Source organism: Asparagus officinalis, chromosome 3 (genome assembly GCF_001876935.1).
Source record: "Asparagus officinalis chromosome 3, Aspof.V1, whole genome shotgun sequence".
In the NCBI taxonomy this organism is placed as follows: Eukaryota; Viridiplantae; Streptophyta; class Magnoliopsida; order Asparagales; family Asparagaceae; genus Asparagus; species Asparagus officinalis.
Genome location: NC_033796.1, coordinates 19,737,602 through 19,755,097, shown reverse-complemented (window position 1 = coordinate 19,755,097; position 17,496 = coordinate 19,737,602). Strand labels below are relative to the sequence as shown.

The window sequence follows — 17,496 nt, the reverse complement described above, 5'->3', positions numbered from 1 at the left end:
ATCTCCAAAATCTTTCTGTCTTCTAATACTCTTGGAAGATGGTTCGAAAACTCCTTCATCATTGACTGACTCCTCTTGTGCATTTGATGTATTAGCATTCTCTGCTACATCTTTGAGCAATAAGCCTTTATGTTTGATAAACTTATCCTTAAAGAATTCTGCATCCCGAGCTTCAATGATAGAGTTGGTTCCAAGGTCTAGGAACCTGCACGTATTGCTATCTCCAGCAAAGCCAAGAAACACACATCTGTTTGCCTTTGGTCCGAGCTTAGGCCTTCTGATATCTGGAATTCGAACATATGCGAGACACTCCCATACTTTTAGACTATCCAAAGAATCTGGATATCCCAATCATAACTGATGAGGAGTACTATCAGTTTTGGAATAGGATACTTTGTTCAGAATCTAATTTGCCATCAGTAAAGCCTCTCCCTAATAGCAGGTGGGTAGACCAGATGTGATCAGCATCGAATTCACCATCTCGGTCAATGTGCGATTCTTTTTTTCTGCAATCCTATTGGATTGCGGAGAATACGGAACAGTAGTTTTAGCAATGATTCTATGCTCCTTGAAGTATGCTTCCGACTCCTTAGATCGGTACTCTCCTCCTCTGTCCCTTCTGAGTCTTTTTACCTGCAGTCCAAGCTGCTTCTCCACTTGAGTCTGAAACTCGATAAATTTGCTGAAGGCTTCATCTTTAGATTTCAGCAAGTAAACGTGGCAGAAGTGAGAATGGTCGTCGATGAAGGTGATAAAGTACTTCTTGCCGTCACGAGTGATGAAGCTCTTGAAGTCACAAGTATCTGAATGAATCAGATCCAACAGGTTGGTGCTCCTCGTGACACTTGAAAATGGCTTCCTCGTCAGCTTTACTTGCGCGCAAACTTCACACTTTTCAGGTTTGTTACCCCCACATTTTGAAAGTAATCCTAACTTCTTCATGCTGGATAATTTTCTATAATTTACATGTCCTAACCTATTGTGCCATAACACAGAGGCGTAAGCAGAAGAGGATATTTCATTTACAACGGGGTTGGGTGCACTCGTACTGATTTTATACATGCCATCAGTACGATATGCATTGCCAAAATACATTTTCTTGAAGGATAATACAGTCTTTCCTCCTTGGAAATCCAGCCTCATGCCTGCATCACACAGCATGCTTCCAGAGGCTAAGTTTTTGGCAATTGAGGGAACGTGTTTCACATCCTTCAATGTGAGAGTCTTTCCTGAAGAAAGAGTCAGCACCACAGTCTCAGTTCCAAGAACAGAAACCACAGAACGATCAGCTATTGATACGTTCTTTTTGGTAGCAACATAAGAAGAGAACATATCTCTATTGGAGCATACATGACAAGTAACACCCATATCTAACCACCAACTAGAGATGTTGCTTGGAGTAGTTACCTGGAAGAGCATAGCCACACAATCATCAACTTGATTGACATTGTGCGTTGTTTCCTTCTTTGGTGCTTTGCAGTCTTTGGCAAAATGTCCTTGCTTCCCACAGTTGAAGCATTTGCCGCTCTTCTTGAACTCCTTCTTCTGGACGTTCAGGTTTTTCGGATTCTGATTCTTCTTTCTGAATATATTACCCTTTTTAGAGTTAGCAGCTACCATGTTAGCAGACGCCTTCTGCTTAGCAATGAGCTCAGTCTTCGTGCGAGTCCGAGTCTCGTCATCGATCCGAATGAACCTCTTCAAATCAGACAGAGTCACCTGCCTTTTCCTTCTCCGAATGTCAGTGGAGAATGACATCTAAGATGGAGGAAGCTTGTTGACAATTGCACCAGAAATAAAGGTTTGACAAAGACTGATCTTTTCATCCTTCAACTACATAACAAGCTTTTCAAGCTCTTTGACTTGAGGCAAAACCTCAGTATCATATCATCTTCGAACTTCAAGTCCAGAAATTTATCAATGAGGTGAGATTTGGACAGCTTCTCCTCATCCTTGTACTGATCCTCCAGAGCATTCCAGATTTTCTTTGCAGAGGGCTTGTTAGTGTAAGCATCTGCTAGATGATCGGCCAGACAATTAAGGAGATAACTCCTGCAAAAGTGATCATCTCTAGCCCAAGAGGCTTCAACTTCAGAGTCTTCTTCAGAGTCAGGTTTTTCCTGAGAAACCACATAGTAGATTTTCAGGAGTTGCATCCCGAAGATTACTTTCCGACGCCATGCGTTGAAGTTGGAACCGTCAAAGTTCTCTAACTTAAGACAGTCCACTCCAAGAGTCCTCGCAGGACCCATGGTAGATCAATATAATGCTTTAAGATTGTTGGCGCCTGTGGTTATATCTGGAATAATATAGATATATAATAACAAAAACTAAACAGAAAATTAAAGTGCAGTAATTTAAAATTTTTAACTCAGCTGCTGTGCGTTTGTAAAATGCTGTGCTTAAAGCATTATTTGGCCTATTCAGGTGCAATGATCCCAAGGTCAAATTGCTTCCAGGAACAGCAGTCCAGTACTCTGGTGTGCACCGACCCAGTACTGTCAAGATCTCCTCGATCTATAAGGCAAAGATCTCCTCGATTTATCAGGCAAAGATCTCCTCAATCTATCAGGCAAAAGATCTCATCGATCTATTAGGCAAAATTCCTATAAGCACCAGCTATTTACAATCTATATCTGTATATATTGATTGTTGTTTTTGGAATGAAAAATCATTAAGGATTTGAGGTCTATTTATAGTGTTTGGAAAAATACTATGCACTAATAAAATAATATATTTTACTATACATGTGGGGCCCACATCCTAATTTTTTCTTCGGTGGGCCCCACGCCTTTTGAAAAAAATTGTCACATGTGAGGTTTCATTTTTCAAATGATGTTAAGCTAAGGTCATGGTCATGGGCCCCACATAAATTTATTTTAAAAAATTATATCCAACAGGATTATGGTCCTGTTCCTCATGGGCATGTGGTTTACCAGCACCACAAGTTCCCTCTTTACCCAACTCTAGAATTTGTTTGAGTAATTTTCTAGATTCAAGTTTAAGCTAGCCAGATATATATACTGTCTTTCTCTCTGTGCATTTGTTGCTCATCGTAGGTTTCTTTCCATTGTAGAAACATCAAATATGCCTCGTTCACCTATTATTGGTCTTTTGTGGGCCCTGCAATACATGTTAGTTCAAAGGATGGACATAAGCTCTTTCATCAGATAACTGGGTGGTTACACAATATTGTAAGCATTGCTTCTAAAAATATTTCTACTTTCAGGAATTTTGTCATTCACTGGGCCATTCTTGCCGAATGCATGTTTTGTAAATTAATCTTCAACAAAAACTTAATTCATGGTGTCTTTTTCTTGCCAACATATTAAACTGTATCAATGGCTACTGATCTACCGAGCCCTTGTATTTGTTCAAGCTTTACTCCCATCCTTGTCACTATTTGCCTGTTCTGTTCTCAAATGTTAACATTGCTCCTTTTCCGTTCCTTGTTATTAAATACAAGTTAAGAGAAACAGTTCTCAAATGCAAGTTCAGAAGTTGGTTTTCAGATTCTTCCTGGGTGCTGCACAAAACTACTTTTATTTTATGTTGTTCTTTTGAACTCAGTGTGCCAGTACAAATCAAAGCCCCAGTTCCAGCCTGGTGCAGAATTTTCTTTGTCTAAATATACGGCGAGAGAATTTTCAACAATGTCAACTTGAAGTTTTATTTTATCATTTCCCTCTCCAGCCATAACAATCAGTTGACTATCGAAGGCTTCAATTAACTTGATAGGCATGGGACGCGTTCTTGCAACTTGTATATTTTCCATATTATTATAAATCGGACAGGTCTAAGGCGTCTACTGGTATTATAATATTATTATATATTACATATGGATGTGTTAGCATCTTTCCTCTTTTACATGGAACAGCCTCTGTGCTCAGTGTTGAGTTATTCTGAAATATGAACAGGTTAGGCAAGAAACCATTGATCTTCTTAACCATCCTGCTCAATTTTTTATCCTTCTCCACTTCAAGGGACACCTTGACAACAACCCAATCTCTCTCCGATGGTGAAACCTTAATTTCTGATGATGGAACTTTTGCCTTGGGCTTCTTTACCCCTTCCTACAGCAACAACAACAACCGATACGTCGGCATATGGTATCTCAATATCCCTGTCGACACTGTGATCTGGGTGGCCAACCGCCGTCATCCGATTAATGGAACTGCAGGAAAACTATTCATCACCAACAATGGAACTCTCGGTATCACTGATGGCAATTCCAGTATCATCTGGTCTTCCACTTTGACATTGGAAGTTACCAATCCAATTGCTCGTCTATTGGATACTGGTAATTTTGTTGTTACTAGTGGTGATGATTTGAACAACTTTTCATGGCAGAGCTTCGACTACCCGACTGATACTTTTGTACCTGGCATGAAGCTAGGCCGGAGTTGGACAAGTGGTCTCAACTGCAACCTTACAGCATGGTCAAGTCCTACTGACCCATCACCAGGAAATTTCACCTTTGCTATGGATCTTCATGGTGATCCGCAAATGATTTTATGGGAGGGTTCAAAAAGAATAATAAGGTCTGGCCCTTGGACTGGCCTTGCTTTCAGTGGCCTACTACCATATAACCCCAGTTACACCACTACATTTGCCTTCCATTTTGTTAACAACAAGGAGGAGACTTACTACACCATGAATGTGATTGACAGTTCTACCTTGACTAGGATGGTAATGAACCAGTCTGGGATCCTACAACAATTTGTGTTGCTCGATTCTGGTCAATGGGGCCTATATTGGCACTCACCAAGTACCCAGTGTGACTCGTATCTTGCATGTGGGCCCTATGGTGCCGTCTGTGATACGGATGGATCACCAATGTGCAGTTGCTTGCAAGGGTTTTTGCCCAAGAAACCAGCCGACTGGGCTTTAAGAGACTGGTCCAGTGGGTGCATTAGAAAGACAAAGTTAGACTGTAGAAATGGGACTGATGGATTTGTCACGGTGAAACAGGCGCTGTTGCCAGATACTGTGAGTGCCACAGTGGATATGACGAAGAGCCTGGATGAGTGCAGGTCTGAGTGCTTGAGGAACTGTTCTTGTACTGCATTTGCTAGTGCTGATACACGAGGGGGAGGAAATGGGTGTATTATTTGGTCTACCGAAATATCAGATATCCTTGTGTACTCAAATGGCGGACAGGATTTCTACATGAGATTGGGAGCGGCAGATATGGGTATACCTTTTGCTAATAACTATGTCTTTGCATTTTTTAATACTGCTGTAATTTAGCCATTCATCTAATAGCTTTCTAGTCATAATGGAATAATTAGATGTGGACTGCAAACTTGCAAGAAACAAAAGTAAATGAGTCTATGTTGATATCAATCCTGCAGGAAATTGTTTTTACAATATAAACACTGAGAAGTTTTCATAAACATCGAGTTACCTTCTCCTATTGTGGACTTTGCAATTAGGTACAGTAAGGTTGGGTATGGTTACATATTATTATGACCTGTTTTGCTTTTCTTTTTTTAGGCAATAATTCATACTTTAACTTCCGCTATGTCATCAATTGGTAAAGGTCATCACAGAATATTTATTTTCCTCCCAAAGATCAATTAGTTAACATAGGTGGAGGAAATCTCAATTTGTTTCGTTCAGAGAAATATTTCTTCTCTTCCCTATCTTATTAACTACACCTAGTCATTTAGAGTCCATGAACTAATTTTATTTCTTAGTAAGCCTTGTATACCCAATGCAGAAACTGCATGGAAGGTGTTTTAGAACGGTAGGGGAAGCTGACAAGAAAGTACTGTAATACTTTAACTGTGATAAAGGAATAATGCCTGCACCTTCTTCATAGAAAGAGGCAGTGTAAGGTTTTTTCTCTCAGTATTTGTCTTATGCTCAAAAGGATAAGGGACACTAATGAGTAGATCTAGTACTGCTTCAGTAAACAGAATATCTGGCCAACTTGCTATTGGCTGAAGTGTTAATAAGATGTGTGCAAGCAGTTAAAATGTCTAGTATACTGGTGTATCGAGTCTTGTTCCATTTCCTCGGAAGCATTGTCATTTCCTTTTTTGGGTACTTTTTTCATATTTTATTTTCAAGGTTTAGGTTCTCGCATTAACCAGCCTGTGGAAATAAATGGTTAGAAATTCAATAAGTTGTTTCTCATAGAATTGAGGCAATGAGTAATGTTTTTAAGATGGTGGTTTACAGGTTCAATATCTCAAAACAGTGGACACCCAATATTAGCGGTAGTGCTAAGTGTAATCTTGGGGACAGTATTGCTACTTGTTAGTGCTATCTATTTTATATGGAGGCGGAGGAAGCAGTTTAGAGGTAAGAAGGCATCTTGATGCTCACTCTTTATCATGTCAACAATATTTAATTAACAAGTTTAGGATATAATCCTCAACAATTCTTATTTCAATTTTTTTTAGCATAACATTCTTATTTGTATATTTTACCCTTGGTCTATCATAATTACTTATAGTGCCCTATCCTATGCGCCTCATTTGATAAAAACTCTCCAGTTAATAATTCACTCCATAATGAAGAATATTCTATTTTTCTATTTTTTTCTTTTTGTACCTTATTACCCTCTTCTTTTCCACTTGGCAGCCTTCTTTCTTCTTTCCCTTCTAGCTCCATCTTGATAGAAGAGTTTCTGTTTTAGTTTTTCTATAAGTTTCAGTTGGTTGAATTTCACTTTCTCAACTCCAATATTCCCTTCTTGCTCTGATTTTCTCTTCTACTGATCATTTTTTGGGAAAGGGAAACTTGCCCCTAAGGATCACTTGGAGAAATTTATCGGTTGGCACAGAGGCTGGAAAATATTTGTGAAGTTGATGGCTGTATTTGACAGTATTATTTGTCTCAAATTATGATTGCTTATGAGTTCTTGACCAAATAAGTAGCGGAGGGGTTAATATTTAATAACGATCGCTGATCCTGAGCAAATAAGTAGCGGAGTGATTAAATATCAAGTGAGCTAAGTAATATGAGCGACTAATATCCTAATATGATGTTGTGATGGACGAATAGCTAAAAAACGGTTTCATTAATTATCTATATCCAAAAAACTATTATAATTTTGACCACATGTTTTGATAATCACCACAATTTTGTACTAGGAACTACTTCCATCAGTGAAGAAAGAATTGCAGAAAATACTGAACAAGATGAAATGGAGTTACCTCTATTTGATTTGGTAGCCATAGAGGCAGCAACGAGTAATTTCTCCGACAGAAACAAGCTTGGAGAAGGTGGATTTGGTCCTGTTTATATGGTAAAAATATGCAACTGTTTTCTTTCATTGACATTGTCTTGATTTAAATCCTGTATGGGAAGCAAAATTTGATTCTAGTAAATAGCTGTCAAGAGGCTTTCCAAGACCTCAGTACAGGGGTTGGATGAGCTAAAGACTGAAGTAATGTTAGTGGCCAAGCTCCAGCATCGGAATCTGGTGAGGCTTCTGGGGTGTTGCATTCAAGGGGATGAAAGGATATTGATATATGAATACATGCCAAACAGGAGCTTAGATGCCTTCTTATTTGGTAAAGCTTTGCTTTTCTATAATCCTCCGTTATCAGATGCTCTTTCCTGAGTTATTTAGTGCTTTGTATCATTTTAATGCGAATCATCTCACCATGTGTTACTGGTCTTCATGATTAGAGTGACCATCTTGTCATAACTCGGCATTAAAAGTATTAGTTTGCTCTTAGAAAAAGTGCAGCTAAACTTTTTCATGGCATTGGAGCCTTTTATGAATTTCATGGATGGCTATTATTAAAGATGAGATAAGCTAGAAGGAAAAGTGAACTGATGGTCAAATTTGTTTAGATTAAGCAAAGAATTTCATGTTATTGTTGTTGGTGTTGTTATCTCATACATCGTCATCATCATTCTTCCAATGTGCTGCAAGAGGGAGATTCTGCTGTTGAAGAATAAACAGTGCAATCCATATGCAGAAAACTTATAACTTTGATATCAGTTACAGAAACAGTTGTTTGGGATAATGTCTCAAGATTTAGGTTGTTTCTTTGTAAAGACAACATCGTCCTACACCTAGAAGTACAACAGCTAACATCAACTGAAGATTTTCGGATGTGAATATTTTAATCCTAGTCTTTTTATTACATTGTAATTTCATCTTGTGCTTCCTTTATGTTGTACCAAACAGCATTTGATGTCAGCCTGATATGCTTAAAGATCTTGCATATTTAAAGTTTTCTTATGAAATTGATCAAACCCACCAGTTTCTATATTTATCTCTCTGTTGTTTTTGGTCAGATAAAGAAAAAGTGGTGCTACTTGACTGGAAAACACGTTATCGAATCATTGTAGGAATTTCTAGAGGACTTCTCTATCTTCACCAAGATTCGAGATTCAGAATCATTCACAGAGACCTTAAAGCTAGTAACATTCTTCTTGATAGAGACATGAACCCCAAGATATCAGACTTTGGCTTGGCAAGAATTTTCGGAGGGGATGAGACAAAAACAAAGACAAGGAGAGTAGTTGGAACATAGTAAGTATTACTCATTCAATGAGATTTCCGACAAGAGTTTTAGTCATCATATCTAATTAGTGTTTATTGAACACAGTGGATACATGTCTCCAGAGTATGCTCTGAATGGGATTTTCTCAGTTAAATCTGATGTATTCAGTTTTGGGGTTTTAGTACTGGAAATCATAAGCAGCATGAGAAACAGAGGAGTCTATCTCTCTGAGCCCGAGGAGTATCTTTTAGGGAAAGTAAGTATTCAGTGATTAATTGTGATATCTGCTTGATATCAATAAACTAATGTTGGAGTTTAATTATTTCAGGCATGGACTTTGTGGAAAGAAGGCAACGGATTGCAACTAGTTGATGCATCATTAGGTCATTCATTCTCAACAAGTGAAGTTTTAAGATGCTTAAAAGTGGGACTTTTATGTGTCCAAGAGTGCCCTGAGGATAGACCGACAATGTCCTCTGTTATTTTGATGTTAGGTAGTGATCATGCATTTCTACCGGAGCCTAAGCAACCTGGTTTTTTAACAACGAAAAAATCTCCAGAAGGAAGTTTGTCTTCAATGAAGGAGAACTCGGACAGTGTTAATGGTGTAACAATTACCATGTCTATATCTAGATAGTAATTTGTCCTACAGGATATGGGGAGTATGCTAGTTTTATTTGTTTAATTTTTTTCTTATCTAATTTTGACGGAGTAACTATTTGTAGAATAATATTCATATTTCTACGGCAAATTGGTATAACTCCTCACTCTTCATATTTTCTAAGGCAAATTAGTATAACTCCTCACTCCAATTTTCTGCGTTATAGTATTGTTTTTATGTTTCTTTTTGCCTTGCTGAACCCCTATCTGGTGACATTAGAGCCTTGGAGCGTGGTTCACCTTCAATTCACTGTGTCAACAATGACATGCTTGATTTATCTCCAGGATTTGTCATGCAAAGTGAAAAAGTTATTTACAGTGTACCAAAAAGACATGGGAAGCAAAAATTTGTAGCCTTGTCAATCTTTGAAAGGAGAGATATGTCTAGACTCATAATTTGCATTGGTAGGATTTGAAAAATGTTGACTTAATGGACATAATACGAGGTCATCATAGGGGAGTAGTCTGGTACGGTAAATTGATAAGATCAATCGGAAAAAAAAACAAGTTGTATGATTATTCTCATATCAAGTAGGAAGCATGATGATATGTACTTAGTAAATTAATAATAATACTGGCTTATCCAAGCTTGTTACTCAGTTCATCTCGACGCACATTTTCTAATTAGGTGTTTCTATCATTGAGTCATCTCCTGCCTTGTTCTTCCTTGAATCAAAGTCCTATAAGCAGTATGTCCCATTCATATGCCCTCTTGAATTCAGTAGGGTTGCCATCAATAACCTGTCGAAATCTGTTCCTCTTCCATGGGTCGCGCTTGGATTCTGCTAGGTTCTTTTTCTTTTGTCGAGTGAAATGGCGGGTATCAACCCCCTATGTTTCATTAATATAAGTATTCGATGAAGCAACCCAAAATTATGAAGTAAATATCATCACATGCGCTCTACCAGGCTCTACCAAGCATAAAATTCATGTTATTGAAGCAGATGGTACTGCCTGCCAGAGTTGTAGCATGAATGCATGTTGTGCTTGCAACTGCATTTTCAGTAGTATAGAAATTTACTACTGATTCTTTTCGTTAACAAACAGGTTAACCCACTGGTAGACCGTAATGTGATGGGCTGCTGTGGATATTTCAATTAACATCATCTTTGAATCTTAGCAAGATTACATCCTTTTAGGAAATCCAGAAAAACAAATAAGCTAAGCCTGTGTCTTCCCCTTTCATCCCCTTCATCGGCTCTATTTCTTTGTCCTTTATAATTGGAATAAAATAATTTCTTCTGATCTTGACCATAATAGTTTCTGGAAATACTGCATTTTTCTGTAGTTGTTTATGGATTCTTAGTCATTAGACAACGTCTTGACCAATTAATCTGCAGATTAGTATCAACATCTTCAAGGCAGAAAACCGCTGCAACAAAACTTTAATGCAGAAGAGTAAACAAAAGAGGGTTATATTTTTCTGGTCTACTTGATACGACTGCTCAGTAAATTATTACAAATGATTATCAAAATAATGCTCTCTGACCAGGCAAAGGCATGCAATGTCTGAAGGTATGATTGAGAACCACCAGACTCTATTTAGCCTTCAAACTGAATGCAGAAGTTTGTTATCAACATGGGGACTCTTAGAGAAAGAATAATGCTTTTAATACTCGTCTCCGCTAATTTCTATCGCTCATTTGCAAGGGACATCATAACTCCAACTCAGTCCTTGGCTGATGGCGAAAAGCTAGTCTCTGCTGGTGGATCCTTTACTCTAGGCTACTTCAGCCCCAGGAAGACAGCCAACAGGTATGTTGGCATTTGGTACAACAAGATTACAGAACAAACCGTAGTCTGGGTTGCCAACCGTGAAAAACCGATTACCAGCAACACAACAAGCCTAATAATCAATTCTCAAGGTACTCTTTCCATCACTGATCAAAACTCCACTGTCATTTGGTCGATGAATTCAACTACTGTGAAAAATCCTATTGCCCAGTTACTAGATTCTGGCAATTTCGTTGTTAAAGACGCTAACAGTAAAAGTGCTGATAGCTTCTCCTGGCAAAGCTTTGATTACCCAACGGACAGTTTGCTCCCAGGGATGAAGTTGGGTTGGAACCTACAAGCCCATGTGAGCCACAACCTCACATCATGGAAATCTGACTCAGATCCTTCCCCAGGACCATTTTCTCTTGCTATCGACATCCGTGGAGGTCGTGAACTAACACAGTTTGATGGCTCAGATCAAAGCTGGAGATCAGGCTTGTGGAATGGTATTGAATTCAATGGCATCCCTGATCTGAAAACTTATGGTGACTTCATTTTAACATTTGTTAACAGCACAGATGAAGTTTATGCTAGTTACCGAATGGCCAATCCATCGACAATAGTGAGAATAATAATGAATTATACTGGCCGTACGGAACGCTATATTTGGATAGATAGTTCTAATGCGTGGAACTTAATTTGGTCCACACCAGATAGTCGATGTGATCCATATAATTCCTGTGGATCTTATGCTATATGCCATTCAAATTCCTTGCCAGTGTGCCAGTGTTTGCCTGGGTTTGAACCAAAGTTTCCTGATGACTGGGCCAAAAGAGATACATCTGGTGGATGTATAAGGAAGACTGACTTAGATTGTGCAAATGGGGCTGATGGATTCATGAAGGTGAGCAATGTGCTGTTGCCTGATTCACTGGTGGCAAAGATTTATGCCGGAATGAGCCTTGGAGAGTGCCGAGCTAATTGTTTGAGAAATTGTTCATGTGCTGGATATGCAAATTCTGATGTGCGTAATGGTGGAAGTGGGTGTGTAATGTGGGTTTCGGAGCTCAATGATATTGTGCAGCTTGGCGATACTGGACAGGATCTCTATTATCGGTTGGCTGCTGCGGATATAGGTACGCACTGTTCCGTTGGATGAAATTGTTTATTTTCTTTTGGAATATCTAGTACGAAAATTCCTAGATTTCCATTAATTCAGTTTGATTTCTTAGTTGCAAGTCAATGTTGCAGTGCCAGTGGGATCTTGACTATGTTTATAATGAATATGCAGCTTAGATTTTTCTTATATTGGACTTTCCTGTCTATCGCTAAGAGTCATTGTTGAGTTATCTTGTCGCTGTTTGGCTCAGAGGTCTGCACAATCAGTCCCCGTTCTCCTCTCACAGTGCACCACTCAGTCCCCGTTCTCCTCTCACAGTGCACCACCAAGAACACAAAGGGAGAGTTCACTGATCTCCTCTAAACGTCACTCACAAAGAGGATCGCACAAAGGGGTTGAGAGCACAAAGCCCACAGGAGCACAAAACTCACAGAAAGAGAGAGATCACACAAATCAGAGGAGAGCTCAAGCTCAAATCTTCACCTCATCATCTCTTCTTCTTCTTCATCCCTCTCCCAAGCTACTACCAACCCATTACCCATATATAGGGAATCTCTATATCTTTCAGGTTTCCTAATGGTTCTTTTATTTCTATCCCTAGTGAGTTGATAATCATTCAAATCATGCATGTTATCTATTTCCTGCATATCATGCTCCACCTCATTTGGAATAATCTCATCTTGATTTTCAATAATTATATCATTCAATTTTTCTTCAGGAAATGATTTGGGTTGATTAATAATAGGCTTTTGCTCCACCTCATTTGGAGCATCATTTTCAGGAATAGGAACATGTAAAGGTAAACAAGGAAATTCATTTTCATTAAAGACAACGTCTCTGCTTATCACTACCTTAAACCCCGGTTCACTCTTATTCCAAAGCCTATAACCTTTTACCCCTTCAGGATATCCTAAGAAAACACATTTCTTAGATCTAGGTTCTAACTTATCAATCTTTTGATGCACATAGCCAGCACTCCCGAAAATTCTCAAATTATTTAAATCAAGAGGTTTGCCCGTGAACACAAATTCAGGGCATTTCCCTCCTAAGGGAACAGAAGGAGACCTATTAATCAAATAGGCTGCAGTACAAACAGCTTCTCCCCAGAACTTCTTGGAGAGCCCAGATGTGGCCAACATAGCCCTCACCCTCTCTAAGAGAGTTCTATTCATCCTTTCAGCAATCTCATTCTGCTGGGGTGTATAGGGAACAGATTTATGCCTTTTAATACCCCAAGTAGTACACAAATCATTCAATTGTTTGTTACAAAACTCAAGACCATTGTCTGTCCTAAGAGTTTTAATTTTCTTTCCCGTTTGGTTTTTAATCATAATTTTCCAGTTTTTAAATTTATCAAAAACTTCAGATTTTTGTTTCATGAGTAAAACCCAAACTTTCCTAGAATAATCATCAATTATGGAAAGAAAATATTGGTTCCCTCCATGCGTAGGCACACTAGAGGGACCCCACACATCAGCATGCAAATATTCAAGTACACTAGTGCACTTAGACTGATTAGGAAAAGAAGAAGTAGGAAAAGTAACCCTATGTTGTTTTCCTAGCACACAAGATTCACAGAAAGGGATGGGGGATATTTTATCACTACCAAAGTGACCTCCTTTATGCAAAATTTCTAATCCTTTATTACTCATGTGACCTAATCTATTATGCCATAAAACAGATTTATCACCTATCACAGAGTTAACGGAATCAAGCACAGGTTCAGCATGACAAATATACAAATTGTTTTGTTTTTCAGCAGTAAAAACAACAAGAGACCCTTTTTGAATTTTCATAACCCCTTTACCCCATTTTCCCTCCAAACCATCATTTTCTAGAGATGCACAAGAAATCAAGTTATAACGTAAATCAGGAACATGCCTAACATCCTTCAAAGTAAACACAGAACCAGAGGAAAACCTAAGGCATACATCACCAGTTCCTAAAACATTGCATTTCTTTTCATTTGCCATTGACACAAAGCCATTCTCTATTTTCTTGTAGTTTGAAAACAAGGTTTTAAAAGGAGTCATATGAAAAGTACAACCAGAGTCTACTAACCAATCTGATTTACACAAAGGATCAGATAACACAGAGTTCAAATATGCATAATCACACAGATTATTAATCATGAAAATCTCACCCATTTTGCCCTCACAGACAGCCATATTAGCATGTTCATTTTGCTGATTTTTCTTAGGCTTAGGACAATCTTTAATAAAGTGACCAGTTTCATGACAATTATAGCATTTTTTAGCTTTAAACCTGGACTTAGATCTACCTCTTCCATTTTCAAATTTTTTCTTACTTGATTCCCCATTACTAGCATTCTTTTGGTAATTAGACCTATTCTGAGGCCTACCCCTCACATGCAAAACCTCATCAGAATTTTTATTTTCCCCAGAATGTTTTAAATCTAATTCCTTACTCTTAAGACCATTGACCATAATGTCAAGGGTAACCTCATCTCTACCATATTTAATAGCAGATTTCACATCACTGTATGAGTCAGGAATAGCATTTAGAAGAGCAATAGGAGTATAGTCGTCTATATGTTTATCACCAGTTAACTTAATATCTGAAATAAGTTTTGTGAAAACATCTAGGTTCTCCTCAATATCCTTAGACATATCCAATCTAAATTTGAAAAATTATCAAGCAAAAACATTTTACTGGGCAAAGAGGTTTCAGTATAGAGTTCTTCAAGTTTATCCCAAAGGATTTTAGCAGATTTCAAAATTCTAACTTTTCTAAGCATAAAGTCAGATAAGTTCAAATAAATTGTAGTCAGATAAGTTCAAATAAATTGTGGAACAAGCATTTTCGTTCATTTCAGCTCTTTTTCCTTCAGTGTCAGAAGTTAGGTAAGTCTGACCAACAGCCCTAAAAGACTTCTGTTGAATTAAGATGCATTTTATTTTTTGTTTCCAAATGTTAAAATCAGATTTTCCGTTGAACGGAGCCATACCATATTGGATCATACTATATTGATTAGCAGCAGACATAACAAACAGCAACTAAACAATGAACAAATCTGATTTTGGTAATTATCTGGCTCAAAAACGTGTGAAGCAACTAGCACGAACAAATGAGAAGAACGATGAACACAGAGTTCTTGTTTCACTCTCTTTGGTCTTTCACACGAGCACAAACAATAACAGAAACTACTTTCCAAAAAAAAAAAAAATGCAACTATAGCCGGGAAAAAAAAATACAGAATTTTTACTGTAAATTTTCAACAAGGTCAGAGCTTAACTGCAGCGGAAAGAAAAACACAGGCAAGATATATATATATATATATTTTTTTGTCAATTCTCCTGAGCGAAAACAGATTTCGAAGGAAAAAGAAAATGGTAACAGTTGGGTTTTCCGATGATATACCAGAGCGAAACCCTAGGAGAGGGTCTCGACCTTACCCACGCCCTTGCGGCGGTCCGGCGGCTGTCCGGCGGCTGTCCGGCGGCTGTCCGGCGGCTCTCCCAAGCTACTACCAACCCATTACCCATATATAGGGATGGGGGCAGCCGACAAGGGAGAGGAGCTAGGGAAGAAAACGAAGGAGGGAGCCGACCTAGGGATGAAATCACAGCGGCGGCCATCAAATCCAGAGATCGCGAAGACTTCCAGAGATCGCGAAGACTTAGGAGGAGGTGAGAACCATCGGGTAGGTGAGGGAAAATAGAGGGGCTAGGGCACAAGTGGGGGAGCTGGGCATTTAGTGGAATGGGCCAACTTATTGGGCCAACAAAACAACCAACAGTCATAATCCGTTAGGAATTAGTGATCTTGATAGTATCCATTTTTCTTATATCGGAACCAAACTAATTGGAGTCATAGCACTGTTCACTGTTGATGTTTCAAACCTTTGAACAGGAATAGGTCCACCATAAGGAAGTCACACTGTCATTAAAAAAAAGGGTTTTTTGTTTTTAGGTCCATTTGTTTACCTAGTTTTATCTTTAAATCCAAGTATTATAAGTTGTATATTTAAACCCAACTTTCTTTTTGTATTTATCTGTAAACCCAATTTCCTTATATGGGAGGACCCACATATGAGAGTATTATATTTTGGAATTGAGTTTAAAGATAAATACAAAAAAAAAGTTTGGTTTAAAGATACACCTAATAATTCTTGGGTTTAAAGATAAAGCTAGGTAAACAAATGGACCTAAAAACAAAAAAGCCCTAAAAAGGGAAAAAGTCACAATCATAAACAGATTTGTGTCAAATAGAACAGTCTAGTCAAAATTTAAACCTTCTATGGTGTGACTGCATTGCAAACTAGAGCAGCTCAATATCTCTCCAATTCGCCGCAATACACACCAGAGAATCCTGTTACCAGTGTAAATTATTAAGCTTTTAGGTTTCTTGTTATCTATATAAACGAGAATTTTGGATCAGTTGATGCCCATGGGTTGGAAAAATAACACAGATGAGCGTGGCAGGACAATCTTGACCTTTTCCTTTCTCAAGAATACTTATGAAAATAAAGAGCTATTTAGAACACTCGTTAAGCATCTTGACTTCTTATTTAAATCACGGCAGATTGGAACGCCAAAAATTCCTGAATTGACTATCATTGTCATTGACTTAAATTATGTACATAATGTTAATTCACAACTTTCATTTCAATATGCAACAGGTGACCGTAGTTGTCACTGATTGCGCATATTTAAAGAAAAGGTTCCGGATAATTTTTTCCCCATTTTTTAAATACACTTCACACCATTCTAACAAGTTCTTTCCTCTACTGACTGCATAAGTTTATTAAAAGTGGATTCTTTTCTAATCTTTTAATATCTTGCATTATCATTTAAATGAATATAGACTGGTAGGCCCGGAAAAATATAACTGTTAAGATATTTGGTGGTTTAACAGCTGCGGTTCCTTCAACGGACAAGTCACACAACAAGAGTAAGGCAACAATCGCAATCATAGTGAGTCTTGTTTTGGGGGCGCTGATGCTTGCTTGTATTAGTTGTTGCGTTTGGAGAAAGAAGGAAAAATGGAGGAGAGGTACTATTAACGACACAATCAGCATCATAAAATATACTAAATAATTCTTGCATATTGTTAATTCATATCAAATAGTGTCTTTGCAGAGAACTTGAAAGAAGAAAGTATTGAAGATGAAGACATAGAACTGCCACTGTATGGTCTGGATATTGTAATTTCTGCAACAGACAATTTCTCAACAGAAAACAAACTTGGGGAAGGTGGATTCGGCCCAGTTTACAAGGTAAGTTGTTATATTTGTTGTGCGCAGCGGAAATTTCGGCAGAGTTTCTGGTGCACAATAAGAGAGAAAGATCGATAAGAATTCTTGTTTCTCAAAGGGAACAAGAATCTGAAAGCCTAATATCCCATCAAAGTGGGATATTAGCTCTTCCTCTCGTCAACTCTAGGACTGCGCGTCGAGGGATCCTAAAAACTATTACAATGGCCACAAACTCAAACAAACCAATTTTCGTGGTTCGGCAAACTGTCTACGTCCACGGGGCAAGGAGGGGGTCTACTAATAGAGGGAAA

General features: G+C 38.2%; 1 protein-coding gene and 1 pseudogene across 1 annotated transcript in view; both read left to right on the top strand.

Annotated features, from left to right (window-relative positions):
• Window positions 3,525-9,214, top strand: LOC109833268 (annotated as a pseudogene).
• The window catches only part of LOC109833269 (receptor-like serine/threonine-protein kinase SD1-8), a 26,109-nt gene continuing 19,252 nt past the window's right edge, over window positions 10,640-17,496 (top strand). The window contains exons 1-3 of the mRNA XM_020400879.1: window positions 10,640-11,983; window positions 16,846-16,983; window positions 17,070-17,206. Of these exons, the coding sequence (XP_020256468.1) occupies window positions 10,690-11,983; window positions 16,846-16,983; window positions 17,070-17,206 (1,569 nt within the window). The 5' untranslated portion in view covers window positions 10,640-10,689. The remainder of the gene's footprint in view (window positions 11,984-16,845; window positions 16,984-17,069; window positions 17,207-17,496) is intronic.